Genomic DNA, 17,664 nt, shown 5'->3' with positions numbered 1-17,664 from the left:
GTACCAAATGCAAGTGCCTCTTTGGCCTGCAAATAAAGCTAGTAAACCCTAAAAAAATATACACAGCATCTTCATCCCTGCAATAAAGAGCATTGGAGTTTGCAATATATTTAACTACCTTTTTAAATTATTCAAGAGAAATAGCTCTCAGAGCCCCCGGTACAACGTAAAAAACCTATCGCTATAGTGGTTAGTCTTGTCCTTGACCCCGGGGACTTCGTGGTTCAAAGTGATTGAATTATTTACGCACAAATAGATCGAAATTGCTTGTTTATGTCTTAGTTTCCATAGAGGAACAATGAGTTTACGACCAGCGGGCGTTGTTATATTTTTACTGTCCCTCGCTCTCGGCAACGGGCCATAAAGTTACAGTAACGCCCGTAGTTCTTGGCAACGGACTGTAAAGTAAAAATAACGCCTGTTAGTTTTATAACCGTATTTAATCAAAACTCAAGGTATATATTATTGTAGTTACATGTAGAAGATTAACAAAATATCACTTGTGCGTGAAACATTGTGTATACCACAGGCCGAAAGGAGGATTACGCCCTTGACTAAATAGGGCTTCAAATTTCGGCCGTGGACGTAATCTTCTTATTTCACCCCTTTACACGTAAATACCTATTAGTGCCGCTTATCTGTAAATTTTCCAGTGATTGAAAAACTTTTTTATGCCTAGGCAGTAAGTACGTTTATTTACAGTCTAGGAATTAAAAGCGACTCTTTGCATCCTCTGCTGTGCCATTAAAACGTCACTTTTTTGGAAATGTATGGAAAATGATAATAGTGAGAAATACGTCTTCTGATCTGACACGAGGATTCGGGATTCCAAATGTGAATTTTTGTTTTTAATTTGAAGGCGACATGTAAAACATGTATCATCCAGAAAAGAGAAAAATATAATTATTAATGTGGGCCAGGCAGTTATTAATGTTATTTATGTAAAGAAAAAGAAATATGGGGTTAAGGGCAGGACTCCATTGTGCCCCATGCCAAATGCTAAAATTGAGTGATTGTTTGGTACTCTACGTACTAGCGACGGTCCCAATGAGAGGAGTTAATAAGCCTCATACTGTTTATTAAGTCGAAGTTATACAGCTCCAGTTCCCTAACTAAAATGTCGTCCTATATATAGTATCGAACACGTATATAAGCTGGAAAATCTTCGATCGAGCAATCTGTCCTTCCTCAAGCATACCTGCACGTAACGCATGAGGTGAATAACTTTCATTGTCGTAGATTTGTTGATGCGAAACTCAAACTGTTAGTAATTGACAACATTCTTATTCTCAAGATATGTTAAATTCATATCTGCCTGATAAGAGCGTTTTTCGTTTGTTAATATTCATTGGGGTTACTACGAAATTTCAAGTGTTAAGGGAAAGATGGAGAGCTCTCCGGATGTACATAATGATGAAACAAAAACTAAACCTGGCTAAATTCACCCTTAAGCTGCACCTTCCTTGTTTTATACTTATTCTGCCATTAGCTTCATACAGGCAAAGCACTTTCCAAACTACAAGCTCTCCAGAACAAAAACCGAACCTAAATTACTTTGTTCAATGGCAACTCATACAAGTCGATTCCCATTACAAATCCAGCAATAAATCATCGATAATCTTTGTCATTTGTCTAATGGCAAATACGAAACCATTAATTTAATGATGAGTTTTTACGAACACAGCTAAACCCACAAATTACAGGTATTTCAATGAATATTATCGTACAGTGAACGAACGGCATTTTATTGTTGCTAATGGCATATGAAGGACCACGACTGGAACAAGGGAGTCATAATTTGTTTTATTATTTTGCACTATGTAAGGCTAATTTATAAAAGCACTGGAAAACTTTCGGTGGTTTAATAAATTCGTATTATAAAATTCACATATTATCGAAACATTTTGGTCGGTTCGCTACCATAAAGTTTCCCTGGAATTGACCGTTTGGACATTAGTCAAAAAAGGCTAAAAGGTGTGCTTCGTTCGGGAGAAAATACGTAACCGTACAGGGTTTGTTGTACCTTTTGTCTGGAAACACAGGAGGATTAGAATCTCTTCGCTATACAGTTTTTACAGTCAGTAATGAGTAATGTTGTTATTATTTCACGTTTCACCCCCAAATGGTGTGCGGTAGCATCGCTCTCTTATGAATGATTCACTTTCAATTCAAGTTATCGCTCATACAGCCCCTTTTGTCCCTCTAAACGAAAACAGAGCGTCGGTATCTATTATTTATATGCAAACAGGCGGAATTATTTCAACTAAATTTACTTTAGGTGGAAATCGATAATCACACAGGTTAATGTAAATACCCGGAAAAAGGGGGAGACACAGATTTTTTTGTTCACATAGTATTTGGGGTAAATGTACGATCGTGGGTGGAAGCGAGGGGACTATATCGATATGTTTCCCACAAAAGCGCAATTATGTATATTGAATACTATACTAACGAACGCAGAGGATTTCTAATTTTAGAAAATTTGTTGTCCGAATTGGATAGTCTGACAGAGTGGTGGATTTGGTTCTTTGTTCTTTTTACATGTAAATTAAAAAAAAATCTTTTCAGTAAGACCAAATGAGGAAGCAAACATATCACACCGGGGGTTAAGTCTTGATCAGTTTAGTACCTATACATTCAGCGAAGTGCGTCATCAATTACTATGATATTGAAATGATCATCTAGAAATGTTGGTGAAACAATGAAAAAGAGACAAATTCACTTATGCATTCACTTAGGTACACCAGCATGGCAAAAGACTATACGACCAGAAGACCATGCATGAAAATTGATGTATACCCTCTGGTGAACTGATTCTAACGGAAACGTGGAACCTCCCTAAGCTCGGTTGCATGTAAAAGCTACATGTGGAAGCGTGATAGAAACTGAAATTGTGCCTTCCAATAAACCGGTACAATTAAATGAGCACTTAGACGACAAGGACATGAACGTCACTAGCGATGAATATGTCTTTGATGTGCGTGTGCCCATGTGATTGTACTTTATTGTTCGACAACACAGTTGTAATACCATAAATGCTTCCACCACATTTGTAAATGTGTCTTTGGTGTGCCGAGATTTATTTTATTTTTTTACAACCCTGACACTTCTGGAATTATCTACAGCGTGACCCATAAAATCCGCGTCCTTTGGGCAATTCTTTTAGTTATAAATTTGAATAAATTTTGACTTTGCCTTCGTGTTGTGCTTGAAAAATGACATGCAAGTCGAAAAATAAATGACTGTCTATAGCTATCAAAGTGTTTTTTTTACATTTAAAATCTACCAGCATTTTTCGAAATTTTGAAAAATCTCAAATTCCTCGAAGGAAAAAGTGTTTTAGCTTCTTATTTTGCCATATGCCAACTTTTAACTCTCTCGGACAGCTTTCATTAACATTTTTTTTGTATTCCTACATTTCCGAAGTATTCAAATCAGTCAGCGATCTTGTAAGGATGATTACAGTATATCAAAGTAATTATCTGAATGAGTATTCATGAGATAAAGTTATAATAAATTCATCTTTTTAAAGAAAGTGTAAAACTCATTAAAGACGCTACGTATGCCCTGATGCGAAGATGATCTAGTTTATGGAGAAAATGTTCAAGTTACATTATTCCAGTACTTTTATGAAGTTTAGTGACACAGAATTAGATATAAACAAATATCAGTGTAAAATCATTGTTGCTAACCGATTTGAACACTTCGGAAATGCAGGACTATAAAAAAATGAAAAAACATTAAAGTCGCTTCAGAAAGTTAATAATGGGCGTATGGGTAGAAACTAAGAAATTGCAAAACTTCTTCCTTTGTCATTTTTCAAAATTTTGAGAAATGGTAAATTTCAAAGATTTTTGAAAAAAAAATCGGTTTGACAATTATAGACGGCAATTTGTTCTTAAATTTTTAACTCGTCGCCTCTCGTTAATTTTGAAACACAACCCGAGGACGAAACCAAAACCCACCCAAATTCATAAGAACAAGAATTTCCCATACGATGAGGGCTTCATGAGCCACATTGCATTGACATTTAGACATTTCTACAGGGTACGCAAAAATTAATCCAATTCCGCGAAAACTCTAATGATGTGCACGCCGAATTCGCAAAAACTCGTCTTAACACTGCCGGCAGTTTAACCTTCGTCGTTCAGATTATCCCAATGATAACCCCAAATCTGAATATATTTCACTAGAATATCGTGCTCATGGACCACCTCACGTATCCGCTCCCAGACACATTTCTGTATGGGCAGATGGGGATATAACATTTCCATGCAAATTGATGAGATCTACAAATCGAAAACCTACACTGCTCTATATCATTGTCACTTAATCAATACAATCCGTCCCTGTGGTTGCATGTCAGGACGGAGGCCCAGCTCAAATCCCCTCGATGTATACTTCATCACAGTAGTAATTTAAAAATTTATCGCCCCATTTGGCAATAATTATCGATCTCCATAAGGGAAACTCTACGAAACGCAAAAAAGGGGACCGAATCCCCATAAACAAAGCCTTTAAGATCGGCGAACTCTTTATTTAAAATAAAACAATCAACTTCCTAAACGAGAGATCCGGTGAATCGCTCGCCTTAAGAGAATTGAATATCTTGGATGAGGTTCATTTCTTGTAGTAAATTGCCGGCATTTACTTAAACTTTAGGTATTTCAGCGACTACTGTTTCTGACTGATGTTTCTCTTTGTCTTCCCCAGTTTTATGGACTTTTCTGCTGCCGTGGCTCGATAACCGATGCAACTTCTTTTGACTGAACTCCCTGAAATATTCTTTTATCGTGTTCTTTCCAAGCCGTATGCTTTTTATTACGGACCTCGTTGAATTTTTATAGTCCTGGTTAGTTATGTTAAATATCTCCTCTTGTGTGACGCTGTTATTGGTTCTTTCTCTATATTAAGCTTGCTTACAGCTCGTCAACCCTTCGGGGCCTGTTTAAGGCAAAAATTCAAGTTTGCTCGTGAATATATTAACATTTTAATTGAAAATGAAAACTAACTTGGCAGGAGTTATTAATTTATTCCGAAGTTTTCCACCGAGGGTTTAGATTTAATATTTATTAATTTTCCAAATGCTTTTCTTGCAGCTGATTAATGCCTCAGTCAAATTACTCTTGATGAAATTGGGGAAAAATTTGGTTTTGATTCTTTTTTTTATTACTCGCCTCATGTGTGCATTATCTCTCAATTTTCGTTTCGAGGGCAACACCAGTTTTCATCTAGCGTAAACCCAACGTATTTATTTGGCGTAAAGCTTTTGTCGGCCTGTTTTTGTTTACTCCTGCCACGCTGAATCCATGACTGACAAAAGCTCTTAATCGTGCACGAATCACAAATATTTAAATGTGCATTTGGGGCACTCTTTTTGTTGCTCTTCTTCGGTAAATGCTGATTTTATTTCAATTGTCGAGGGTGTTGCCATGTTTATCATACCAGTAACACGGGTAGTTCACATTTTTTCCTCTTTGATTCATGTGTCAATCTCGTTGAAAGGTTACATGAATTTGAAGTTGGTATTTGAAATTGTTCGGAAATTATAGTGAATGCCGGACGTTTTTAAGATGGTTTAGATGCCGTGAAGGGAGAGTCACTTTGAATTGGGTCGTTTGTTGTCGACGTAGGAGTCAAAGGCGTAAAATGAGGTTTATTCATTATGTACTTCGCCCCTTTCTGCCGAAACCACCAATGCGAACTTAATTGCAACTGCGTTCAATAAGATAAATTTCGGGTCAGTTTTGGGAAATCAAATAACGCATTCATAAAATCTTGTAGAGGGCAATTTTTGGGGGTTAATTTTATTGTTCACTTTTACGTCTTAACGCGAACCTTCTTTATTGCCTCTTACATTCTAAACTCAAATTCGCTCAACACCACAGGATTGCAGCTTAAAGCATGTACATCGTATATCTTAGATGGGGGGTGAAATTTAATAGTGTTCCTAAAGTGTGTGATTCCTATAAAAGCAGGCTCCTCTGAATTACGTCTGAGCTTCTGAAAACGAAACAGATCGTAAATCTTACAAAAACTACCTGTTATTTGACTCGTTATTATATCGCCGATTTCTAATTTAGTTTGTGGTATTTCTCATTTTCATATCTATAGATTTCCTGGTGAAGTATCACACTAGACCAAACTAGTCCTGTGCTTGAAACTCTGGTATTTGATTAATTGCTAATGCAGAACTCTTGCGAAATTTTCCTTTACGCGTCAATTGATCGAAGAACCTTAGGAGACATTGGATAAGTTTTCGAATTACTCAATTTTTCTACTATTTTTAACTAAACTATTTTTCCAAATTAGTGATCCGCTGAAGGATGATGACCACCCACAGACTCTAACCAAAACGGTATCTTAAGAGTTTGGAGCAGCTATTTAGACTTTCATCCCTCGATGGTGTAAAGCGAAGCTTCGACGTACATAGTGCAATGCATAGAATTTCGTTTCTAATCCGAATTAATTCTTTCGTGTTGATCTTCTCGCCAAGTTTGAACATCTTTGCGGCTCTTTTCTCCCTGCTGCACATTCCTTTTGACTAACCTTTAATCCTACCGTTACATATGTGCACCCAAGCTCCCGTCACCCTCCAAGAAAGGAATGGATAAATACTTCAATTCAGCACAGAGGATCGACTATCTTATCAGCTTCTTCAAGGTTCACTGCAGGTGTCGATGAAAAGTCAAGCAGAATTTTCATTAGACTAGAATCTGTAAATATTTTCAATCCTGCTTTAATGGTTGCTGGTTTCCCTCTCTTTTCTAAGTATCGTGTAAGTGCATCGTCTGCATCCTCGTCGTCATTAGCATATAACTTGAAGTACGAGTATTGCTGATGTCATTCGGCTCTAGGGAGAAATCATTTCAATATAGTGTCTACATGTATAAAACCGATTCTCCACTTCTGAAAATGACGAGAAGAAATTGTCGGAAAATGTAGATGAGGCGAGTGTGAAGAAAGGAAAAAGCATTAGTTTAAGGCGCTATTTTCTAATTGGACTCAACCGTCTCAACGATGCGAGTCTTTTGAACGTTGGAAAGGAGCTTTAAAAAGGAACTTGAATTTTTAGCAACTTATACTCTGTGTTATCATATCCTTAACAAAACATTTTAAGTGCGATCCCTTCATATAACAATATCCCTTTATCAGTTTTAGACCGTCGGTCAGTGAATGGTGATAAATCATAAAAGGGTATACTATAAGGCATTGATCGAGTGTTAAATATCATATTTTGTCGGATCAAGCAGAGCACAAATTTGGAAGGTAGTTTAGCTGCTTAAACTGCTTTGGCTGCATTTCTCTTCAGTCAAAATTCGAATCTTCCCTCGAAATCTCGAAAAAGCCGAATTGCGAAAATGTTGTCATTTCCTCAATAAAAGTTTCATACGGAAAAAGTTATGAGTGGTTTTAGGAGAGTGCAGGGTGAAATTTAATTTTGAATTTCTTTGTTTTCATAATTTCTCAGACTGGAAAAGTAAGAATTGGGGTAAACTTGTATTTCGCATTGGAAATTTTATATGGAAATTGAAAATTTCTCTAAAAAACTATGTATATTACGTGATATTTCGTCAGAAGCGGGGACAGTATTTTTTGGCATTTTTATTGCTTACCTCCATTTGTATACTACGTTGGTTGATATGAGAATATTAAGAGGAGTAATATCTTCCCAATCGTGCGCAAGCGACCCTAAGAGGGTCTATCAAATATTTAGACTCATCTTTTAATATTTATCTTTTTCAAGAAGGAAACGATTTAATATGTTCTATGTCATTAAAATGTCCCTAAACCATATTGGCTAGAACTACGCATTTGGCGAATTTTCGGCTGTTTTTAGGGCAACGATATCCTTTTGTGGATCCCTCGTTTAACGCATCAATACTTTGTATTTTTTCACTAGGGACACAAAATGGATGTTTTTAAATTTAACAAAAAATTTAAAAAAACAACCCAGCGAACACTACGAATTCAAACATTCCCATTACTTGCAGCGTTGGTTACAGCGCTTTATTGCAGAAATAAACGGAAGAATTAATTCAATGAAAGTTGCAATAGATAGCAGGAGAAAAACCTGCAAACTCTAAAGCGCTTTTTAAAACTATCTCTTCTTGTAAATCTTATGCCGTGACTTAAATGGCTCTCTTTGTAGGGAACAATCAAAAATGAAATCTCCTTTTACTGTACCGGAAGTATGCCCAAGAAGAAAAACAACATCAATTTGTCCCACATACTCCTGTTTTGTATGAGTCGCAGCTCTTCATATTGCTTTTGACTTTATTAAGTGAGGGTTTCAGACCTAATTGGGTTTTTAAAGGGAGCCGTCGTCACAGGGCCCCGCTTTTACGAAATAAATGAAAAGAACTTGCCCTTAATGTGAGAAATTGGTTTTTCCTTATTCCGAGCAAGACTTTTTTTGCTATTGGCAAAGTACTTAGATCCAACATATACGCGAGTGGCAAACTTTTACTCGGTTCATTGTAAATTGCGCTTCTAGATAAAAATATTCCCTCATGGGTGATTGACAAGAGCTTATCAAAAAGTTAGGGGTAGTTTTAGATATATAAGGAGGGTGCTCAGCAGAACGTAAAAATGAACTCTCGAAAATAAATGTATGCGCAAGAAGATTGGAAATGTGAGTGACTTTTCTGACAGTTACTTTAAAAGATACAATCTAAATAATGATGTGCCTTGTGACGAGACTTTGTTCAATAGAAACTTTTTTATAGCCGCTAGATAAAAGGAAAGAAGGTAGGAGCTCGGATGGTATACGAGCTCGCAGGAAAATCCATATCGCAGGATTATTTTCGTTTACGGTTTACATAGCCCCCTGGGGACTTAATGTAATTTGGATTAAAACCGTAACGGGAGCCGGGGCGTCTTAAACAAACACCAGAATTATCCCCCCGACAGGAAATATGCAAAGCAAAACAATGTTAAGAAATAAGAGGCGCGAAGGAACCTTCAGGTGTTGTTGCTCGGTCATTTGAGTGAATAATAAATAAGCCACGATTCTCTCTCATTTCAGCACGTGCTTATTTCCTCAATTATTTACATGTCTTCAGATAGATAAAATTTAGTAAAAGGAAATCTAAATTACGTAAATTGGTTTAAAAGGGCCCTTGAATAATTCCAAAGTGCATTTATTATTTAGGAGAAACTGAAGCGCTCCTCTTTACAAGCTGCAAGGATAAAAGGAAACTACGTAGCGGTTCGAATGAATGGGACTTTAATGTCGGCTGTTTTGGAATATAGAATCAACGAGTTTTCACTTTTCGGAGTTTAATTCGAGTAAACTTGAGGCACTATCGGTTATTGCCGGATATTGTCCCAAAATCGTAGGAACTAGATTAATTACTAACAGGTGCATCGTGTGTGCTTCATGAAATATAGAGTTGATGGAAGTTCTACCAAAAGAGGTAACAACCTAATTACCCCTAAGTATTTTTCAAAAAAATTATTTAACTTTTAAACAGCTTTCATTTGGTGACAGGTTATATACACGTATAAATGAGATTTAGTCATGGCGTTTTCGGGAGAGTAGAGGACATGACAGTTTCTCGAAATAACGGAGCCGATTCATCAGTAACTTTTCTTGAACGAACCAATCACGATCGTTTTGTCACCTCCGAATGTTTGCGTACCTATTCAAATGTTAAAGCACCTTTAGAAACATTTCCCTTCAAAATTTCCGAACTTAGGATTAATTTCTGGACATGTCCATAGTTATTTACATAACAAGCAAAGAAAGTAATTCTTAACGCCCGAGCGTGAAATGTTACGCACGCGATCACGCGAGGACATTTCAGAATGTTTAAAACTATTTTCGTACAGTATTTTTCGATGGCCATGGACTATATGCAAAATAAATAAAAATGCAGATTCCACATCCATGCCTCGTCATGGTAAACCTGTTGATCACTTTATCCGTACGGACCACAGGTGTTATCAGTTCAAGTGGAAACGTCGGGAACATTGGAAACATTGTGCAGATAGAAGAAGGAACGCATAAGATTTAATATGTATCTGATAAAGAGATGGGGGCTGCCAAACTAGCGGTTGATGTGGGCGGAGTCAATCCGGCGGGCGCTTTTTTGGATCAGTATTGATTTCGCCATGTTCGCGGCGATGGATTTTTTTTAAACATCACAGCAAAAAACGGAAATATAAATATATATATATATATATTCATTCATCGCTAAAATTCATATCAATAAAAATTCTGATACGAGGAGAGATCTGGTAACACTGAGCTGACTCCGCCCACTGGTCCGGCCTGTTCGACCGACGTCTCCGCTTCGACGCTTAGATTAGTATATGGATATTGCTTCCTTCGCGGCGATGGAATTAAAAAATATATATATCAGAGCAAAAAGCAATGTAAATTAAAAAAAAAAATTACTAATCCGTCACTAAAACTCCTTTACTAACTATCTTTACACTGTGGACAGTACAAACCTAATCGAAAACTATATAAATTGCTCAATTCGACATGCTTTTCGGGCACATAAGCCGCAATCCAATGGAATTGTTGTTTGACGCTTCGTCCACAACTGCGGTGGACATTATCAAAGAAGTTGAGGTAAGGGGTGAAATGATTTTTTGTGCCCCTAAACGATTGCAGAAGGGATAACTTGGGTGTTCGTCGTATTTATTCGCTCTTCTTCTGGTGGTGGAGCATGGAACATCGACGCACATGGAGCGTGACATCGCACACTTTTGCGGTTTGAAGTAAGTGCAGTGCAAATACCGTGCAGCATAATTTTTATGCTTCGTGACTCTTGCATTAATGCCACGTTCTGTAGTGCTTATATGTATTTAAATACAGCAGCACCGCAGCTACACAGAGTCCGATACTCTCGTCATGCTTATGAGGGATGTGTTTTTTCCTTCTTTGAATTCCGCCTCCGCTAGATCAGAACTAACTTATTCAATCCAGCTGAGATTGATGTTGCCCAAGGACAAAATAGATCCCTTGTGTGGTACCAGGTGTCTACCGGATTCTATGTATTACATAGACGACGGGTTACATGTCCGGAGAATATTTCCACTTTTAAAATGGAAATGTATTTAAATATTGACTAACGTTTAACAATTGGTAGCGTCTAAATTGAGTACTTGGAAGGTTCATTTCTGCACATTCTAATCATAATTTTAAATTAACTAGAATGTTAATCAAATATCTAGTTTCTCAAGGATGTACATTCGAGGGTTAATGGGTTCCGATTCTCTTAAACGGTCTTAAAGGGACGTTTCTTGTGTCGTACCCTTGGACTGTGCACCTTTTCCTGTACTTTTTGAATAAGTTCCTGCTTGAACTCTCCAATCGAGGAAATAATAAATTCTCATTATTATTTTATAACAAATACCTGTTCTATAAACCCAATGGGATATTTTCTCGCTGGTCCTGCGTGCTCTTCTCCGTTTCGTCTGTGATTTAGAGCTTTGCAAATTCCGATTCTTCTAAATTGCTTCTACCTATTATGTGAGACTGTCGGCTGTTCGCTGTGTTTTCTGATAATTTATTTGCTTCAACTTTTTCACTGCGAAGGCAATACATTTTCAACTTAATGAAAAGAAGACATCTTTGATTCTGATAGAGCAGACGTTCGCAGACGCACAGATTCTAGTTTTCCTAAAGTTCCTCAATGGGATGTTTTTTGTCTGAAATTGCAATTTAAAATGTTTTCTATAGACTTGATTTCTTTTACTAGAACTCTGAAACTTTCCCGAAATGTCTAAAAAATTCTTAAAGGAAAAATTGGCTTGAAATTCTTAAATTTTCTTGAATAATGAAAGATTTTCAGCAGGCTTGTAAGACCCTCAAACATCAAACTGATTTTTTTATAAAATTATGAATTTGTAGACTGAACGTTAATCCTTTATGTGCATGTGGCCCCCAGGCAATCCAGATTGCGAGCCTGGGCGCTGCGATACCAGATCAACTGTATGTATCAGGCAGTCGATCTAACTATCGCATTATCGGTTTACCGATACGCCGAAAGTATGAAGCAATTTAACTTGTTGCCAAAACCCGACTAAACAAATTTCCTTTACGTCCCATTTAAATCCTAAAAATCCTTTCTAGTTAACAACCCAAAGGGCACAATCGCTACCATTTAATCGGAAACAAGGAATGTAAACGACAATCAGCGAATGCAGGTATTTGCATGAATCATGCTAGCGATGAGTCGTCAGACTTAAGTGCTCTCAACGTGTGTTTAGCCTGCCTCTCTAACCTGCGAATCACGTAGTCCTGCAGTTTACAGGATTTGAGGAATAATGAGCAAGCCGCACGTATTAGATCTGTTTATTGGAAACTGAATAAACATTAGGTGTACTCCGAGTAATTTTCACAATGTTTTACTGACAAATTGGAACCATCATGACTTTTCTGCAAATAGGAGAAATTTAATAAACCGCAATTAATTCTCCTAATCCCGGCCAACATTTATCTAGAACTTGACTTTGGTAAGCCCAGCGTCAGAGTATAAGGAAGACTAATAATTGAATTCATTGATTTCCCATTTCTCTCTGCAACGGTTATTAGGGCAAACCGAATGGGAGTTTTATGGAGGCCTCGAATAAGCGAATCGAAAAGAAGCTTTCTTCATCGCTTTAAATTTATAAAGTGAGAGGGAGTTTTTTACTTAGACGCTATAAAAGTTTCATAGATCACGCGAGGAAACAATCTCGGGCCAAAAAGTTTTTCTAACTTCTTCTCGGCGCACGTATATAATATGTGTGGTGTGTCGTTCTTTGTCAGAGAAGTTTCGGGAAGTTTGAGGCGTGCGAGACAAACGACAAACAAATAATCAATAGGCCCCAACTCTGAGTGAAGAAGGCAAAGATAAAAATCACGATATAGAAAAAGTAAATACGACGGAAAGGTTTCTAATTATCTCGTGGTCGATTGCGTGATGTCTTAATTATCGCTCCCTAAAGGTGGGTAAAAAAGGGATGAGACCCTCGGGTGCTCAAAGTACATAGATCGCCATTCAAAATGCTGGATAAAGTTCTGAAAAAATGAAAATATCCTGACTTAGCAATGCCCTGAAATTCTGCTTCGAACCAAGTTTCTGAGTAAGAACGCATTCAAGACGGCCCTTTCCACGAGGATTTTCTCTTAGAGTCGCTGGCGAAGGCGTGGCAAGAAACCATCGTAAACTTCATGCAAGTTACACAGTAGAATCCAGAAACTAAACAAGACGACCGCAACTGAAGCTTTTCAGGACTGCAGGTATTTTAAACACAAATCTGGAAAAAACATCATCAAGGTCTGCCATGATCGACAATCCCCGCACAAAAAGGAAGTAGATTCCAAGTTGAATATGAAATTGCCACCTGAATTTGTTTAAAACCTTTATGTGATAGTAAGTAACCAGGTAATCCGTTCTTAAACCCAACACGTCAGAGCCCTCGCAACAACATGGAGGAAGATGTTTCCCCGAGAACGAAGAAACGGCCCAATGCTATACTTTGATTTTGTTACTTCTATGGGAAATAGCTCGTTGGCGACGTTACCAGAAGTTTGATATATTGGCCCTTAATGATCTTGGTTAAGGTTTGCAACTCAAACTCCAACTTTTTCCCGACTTTTGCTCATTTTGCTTATCAACTTTGCTATCAACAAAAAAGGATTCAAAACATCCCCTTTATGGATGGCGATCGGTGCTCATACGGCTGGACTGAAGGACGGAGAAATCACTCATGGGAATTAGGTAAGTTTATCTCTAAGACAAACGAATGAAAAACTTTGGACCATCTAGATACTGAATAAATTGAACTGAAAGGAGCATTAACTGCAGGAAGCATTAACATAAAGGTCACATCAACTCCTGCACGAAAATTCAATGAAAATAGCACTTCTCTGAATGAGGATCTCTCTTTAGAAAAACGAATAAAAAGCGAAAAAAATGACGATATTAATTTCCACTTTTCTTTTTTAAACTTTTACGAATCTGGATAAAGGCATAGGTCGACGTGCCGGAATTTATATTGTACATCAAATTAAAACGAATCACACATGACACAGAACCCCTTCTCCTTTTTACTGACGCTTTGGACTAATGATATTCAGTCGTGACCTTCATTATCCATATGGAAAATTATGTAACATAAAAAATTACTTTCAAATATCACTAATAAACGTAGCAGTAATTTAGATCTCTGACCCTGTTCAAGAACGACTTTGTTTTCAAGAAGGAGTAATTCAAATTAGAATAAAAAGACAGTAATTTGTACCTATTTTCTCTGTGGAGTTCAATATGAAAATATTCAAGGGAAATGGGATCTCGCGATATGCTGAATAAATTAGATATGGTGTAATTAGAAAAATACTCATTAGGTGAACTTTCGGGGACGTGAAATCGCATAATCTGCGAAAACTTCTCTATCCTCTTACTGGTTAATATAGAGGTTCTTTCGGATTATTTTCGGCTTCCCTGAATTTATGCTTGTTTCCCAAGTTTGCTCAATCCTATAAGAACATAGAATTTTTGACAACGAAAATAGTGAAAAAGATTAGAGATAGAGAGCGGTTCCAAAAATGTGGCAACTACAAGTCATAGGTCTTAAACCTATCACTTGCAGTTGCTATGACAGTTCATGACGTGTACACCAGAGATGTCCTTTCCCAATAGAAAAACAAATTAGTACATTCTGTGACATGTCGGACCTGGTGTCTCCCACTGACCGACTGGAAGGCAAACGTTTAGCTTTTATTATAAATATAATAATTATACGTGTAATATACAGGGTGTCCCTCCTAGGTCTGTTCCGAGTTTATTTGTGATTTGAGAAAAAATTTATGGGGACGTATATGAGGCTAATGAAAGTAAATTACGAAATTGGTGACAACCCTACAGGGTGTTCCCAAAATGCGGGGTGTCTTAAAGTGTAATTTTTTTTAAACAGGACCACCTACATTTTTTCCACGTGTTATAATCTTTTTTGGGTTCTATGTTAATTCGTAAATTTTCTTTACCCTGAGATGCAGCGTCTCGAACCTTTTGAAAAGAAACTTTAGACTTTTGCAGTGCCCCATAAAAAAAATTAATATCGCAGTTAGCTTAACGTATACTTTTATAACTTTAGGATGAGTTCTCATTCAAGATCGATCTTAACAGGCACGAATACCCATGTAGCCAAGAATACGCACAGGGTGTTCACAGTAACAACTTTAATTATTATTTATTTAACTTCATTTTTTTAAATTTTTTCAAACAGGACGATGTATCTTTTCGACGTAAAATGAAAGAAAATTCAATTTTCTTCATTTCGATAGCAAAGAATATCAAATTTATCTTAAATGTTGATGGAATTAGTAATTACTGCGGGAAAACTTTCACTCATGGCCTTATTACTAGTGTTAATCATGCGTTACCATGGTTTCGATGTTTCCTGTTTTTAGTTTTGACAGCTCGTTGACATCATGACCAATTCCTCTTACGATCATGCGCGAGTTTTCTATTACTGATAAAGCGATTTTTTTATGATTCGTTTTTTTGACGCCAAGTCCCCCTTGTTTCAACTTTTTTTTAATAATTAATCTTTCCCGTACGTTAAAAAAAATTTCTTTGGATGTCCCCAATTAAGAATTGTTGTACCGAGATGCTGATAAACAATTTACATCACATGAATCAATTAAAAAAATCGTGCTAATAAATTCTTGTTGATTAGAGTTCATTTTGATGGTCCATTTTAAAATGAGCAGATTTCGAGAGAACGGTAAACCGTAAATGAGCTGCCAGAACTTTAAATAAAAATAACATCGAAACCATGGCAACGCATAATTAACATTAAGGGACTTAGCCATAAATGCAGTTTTAACCAGAAATAATTAATAATTTCATTAATATTTAAGATAAATAGACATAGATTTACACCAAAATGAACAAAATTGAATTTTCTTTCGACCTACGTCATAGAAAACATACCAGAATGTTTGAAATGCTGAAAAAATGAAATTGAAAATGTGAAAAATAGAGTTGTTACTGTGAACTTATATATTTTTGTGACTAAATGAGTATTCGTGCTTGCTAAAGTGGTGTTGTACAAGAATCCATCCTAAAATTATCAACATCTAACTTAAGCTAATTGCCACATTAGTTTTTTGTAAGGCACTGCATATGTCTAAAATTTCCTTGAAAGCGTCATAGCTTCGAGTTCACTGCATCCCAGGGAAAAAATCTGGGAGCTAACACAGGATCAAAAGAGGATTTTATGACGTGGAAAAAATGCGAACGGCCCCATTTAAAAAAATGACACTTTATGACGCCCCGCTTTTTTGAGATATTCTATAGGACGGGCACCAATTTTTAAATGAACCTTCATTAGCCTCCATGTACATCCCCAGAATTGATTTTTTTTTTAATGAAATGAGAGGCTGTTAAATGGACACCCTGTATAGCAAATATATATTTTTTAACCTTAATTATTCTTCTTACTCTCAGCTTTTTTTACATACAGGTCCAAAATTTTTACCACACCGAGCGAAATTTTAGCCCTACCAAGGCACGTGGACTGAGGTTGTTAACTAGTCTCAAACAGAAATTAATACTAGACTTTATTTTATTGTTGGTGACCCAGAACTAGGGTGCAACGTTCGAGTGATGAGGAACCCGACCGGATCAAACGAGTGCAAATTCTGTGCCTTAACATTGGCTCCTAAGGTACTCACGACCCTGTCTTGTTTGAGTCGGTTTGATCGACCTACTGGCGATATCATCGCTAATTCATTTATCGTAGTCTTTGGCTATCTCCATCCATGGGAGAAGTCAGATACTCATTTCCTCTTATATGCTAAAGAGAATGAATAGACCGAAGTCGCTGTTGGGATCAACAAAGAGAGACGAGATTGTGGTTTTACTCCTCAGAGAAAACAAGAGAATTTTGGCAGTTTCGGTTTTCAAGGGCGGACTTAGTGAACCCTTACACTTAACGAGTAAATATCTGCAACATTTCCAACAAGAATTTGTTAATCTCGTATTGGCGTCTGAAGTCCAATATACACGCGTAATAAAAATGATATATTTCCAGGCTAGTCTCTATATAACATGGAACAACCTGACCAAAACTGTTTATGAGAAGTGTCTATGATCTTACTAGCTTTAACATGCACACGATTACTGGATAGGTAAAAAATCTAATTAAATATTAAGCACCAGATGTACTGAATGAAAGCAAAATATGTGCAAATAAAACATGTTGAATGGACACTACCAATTAAAAAAATAAAGATTTATGACGCCATAAAAAATTGGTTGGCACTTCTTCGCAAACCGCATAAAATTGCCCTTTTATGTCGCCATTAAAGAATTGTTTCAGTAATGCACCGAGACGAATGGCAGTTTTCTCTGGAATCAAGGAAAACGAAAATTCTCGGCACATGACTGCTATAATATCTACAAAATGAAAACGTATAAATACAAGATTATAAATTCGAAAGAATGCGGATAATAAAAAATCGTAAAATTGTTGTGAAATTTCTCTAACTACGTCGATGCTTACCGGTACCATCCCCGTTATTATAAAACCGGTTAAACGAGCCTGATTTTGCGCTTTTTTCTTTCTCAAAATCTGTAAAACAAATTTCGGTGTTGGTAATTTTCGACCTCAAATTGTGGAATTTTGCTTTAAATTTTGGACTCACTATGCAAACTT

The 17,664-nt window shown here is 36.8% G+C and overlaps 1 protein-coding gene across 24 annotated transcripts in view; it reads right to left on the bottom strand.

The window, feature by feature from the left end:
• bru3 (bruno 3) overlaps positions 1-17,664 on the bottom strand; it is a 457,921-nt gene that overhangs the window by 63,377 nt on the left and 376,880 nt on the right. For 18 of the 24 annotated variants that reach the window (XM_066294016.1, XM_066294020.1, XM_066294017.1 and 15 more), the window contains one exon: positions 17,512-17,580. The exons of the other annotated variants lie outside the window; for them this stretch is intronic. In XM_066294016.1, the coding sequence (XP_066150113.1) occupies positions 17,512-17,580 (69 nt within the window). The remainder of the gene's footprint in view (positions 1-17,511; positions 17,581-17,664) is intronic. 24 annotated transcript variants of the gene reach the window in all.

This window comes from Euwallacea fornicatus, chromosome 20, assembly GCF_040115645.1.
Source record: "Euwallacea fornicatus isolate EFF26 chromosome 20, ASM4011564v1, whole genome shotgun sequence".
Classification (NCBI taxonomy): domain Eukaryota; kingdom Metazoa; phylum Arthropoda; class Insecta; order Coleoptera; family Curculionidae; genus Euwallacea; species Euwallacea fornicatus.
This window is presented reverse-complemented; position numbering and strand designations above follow the sequence as displayed.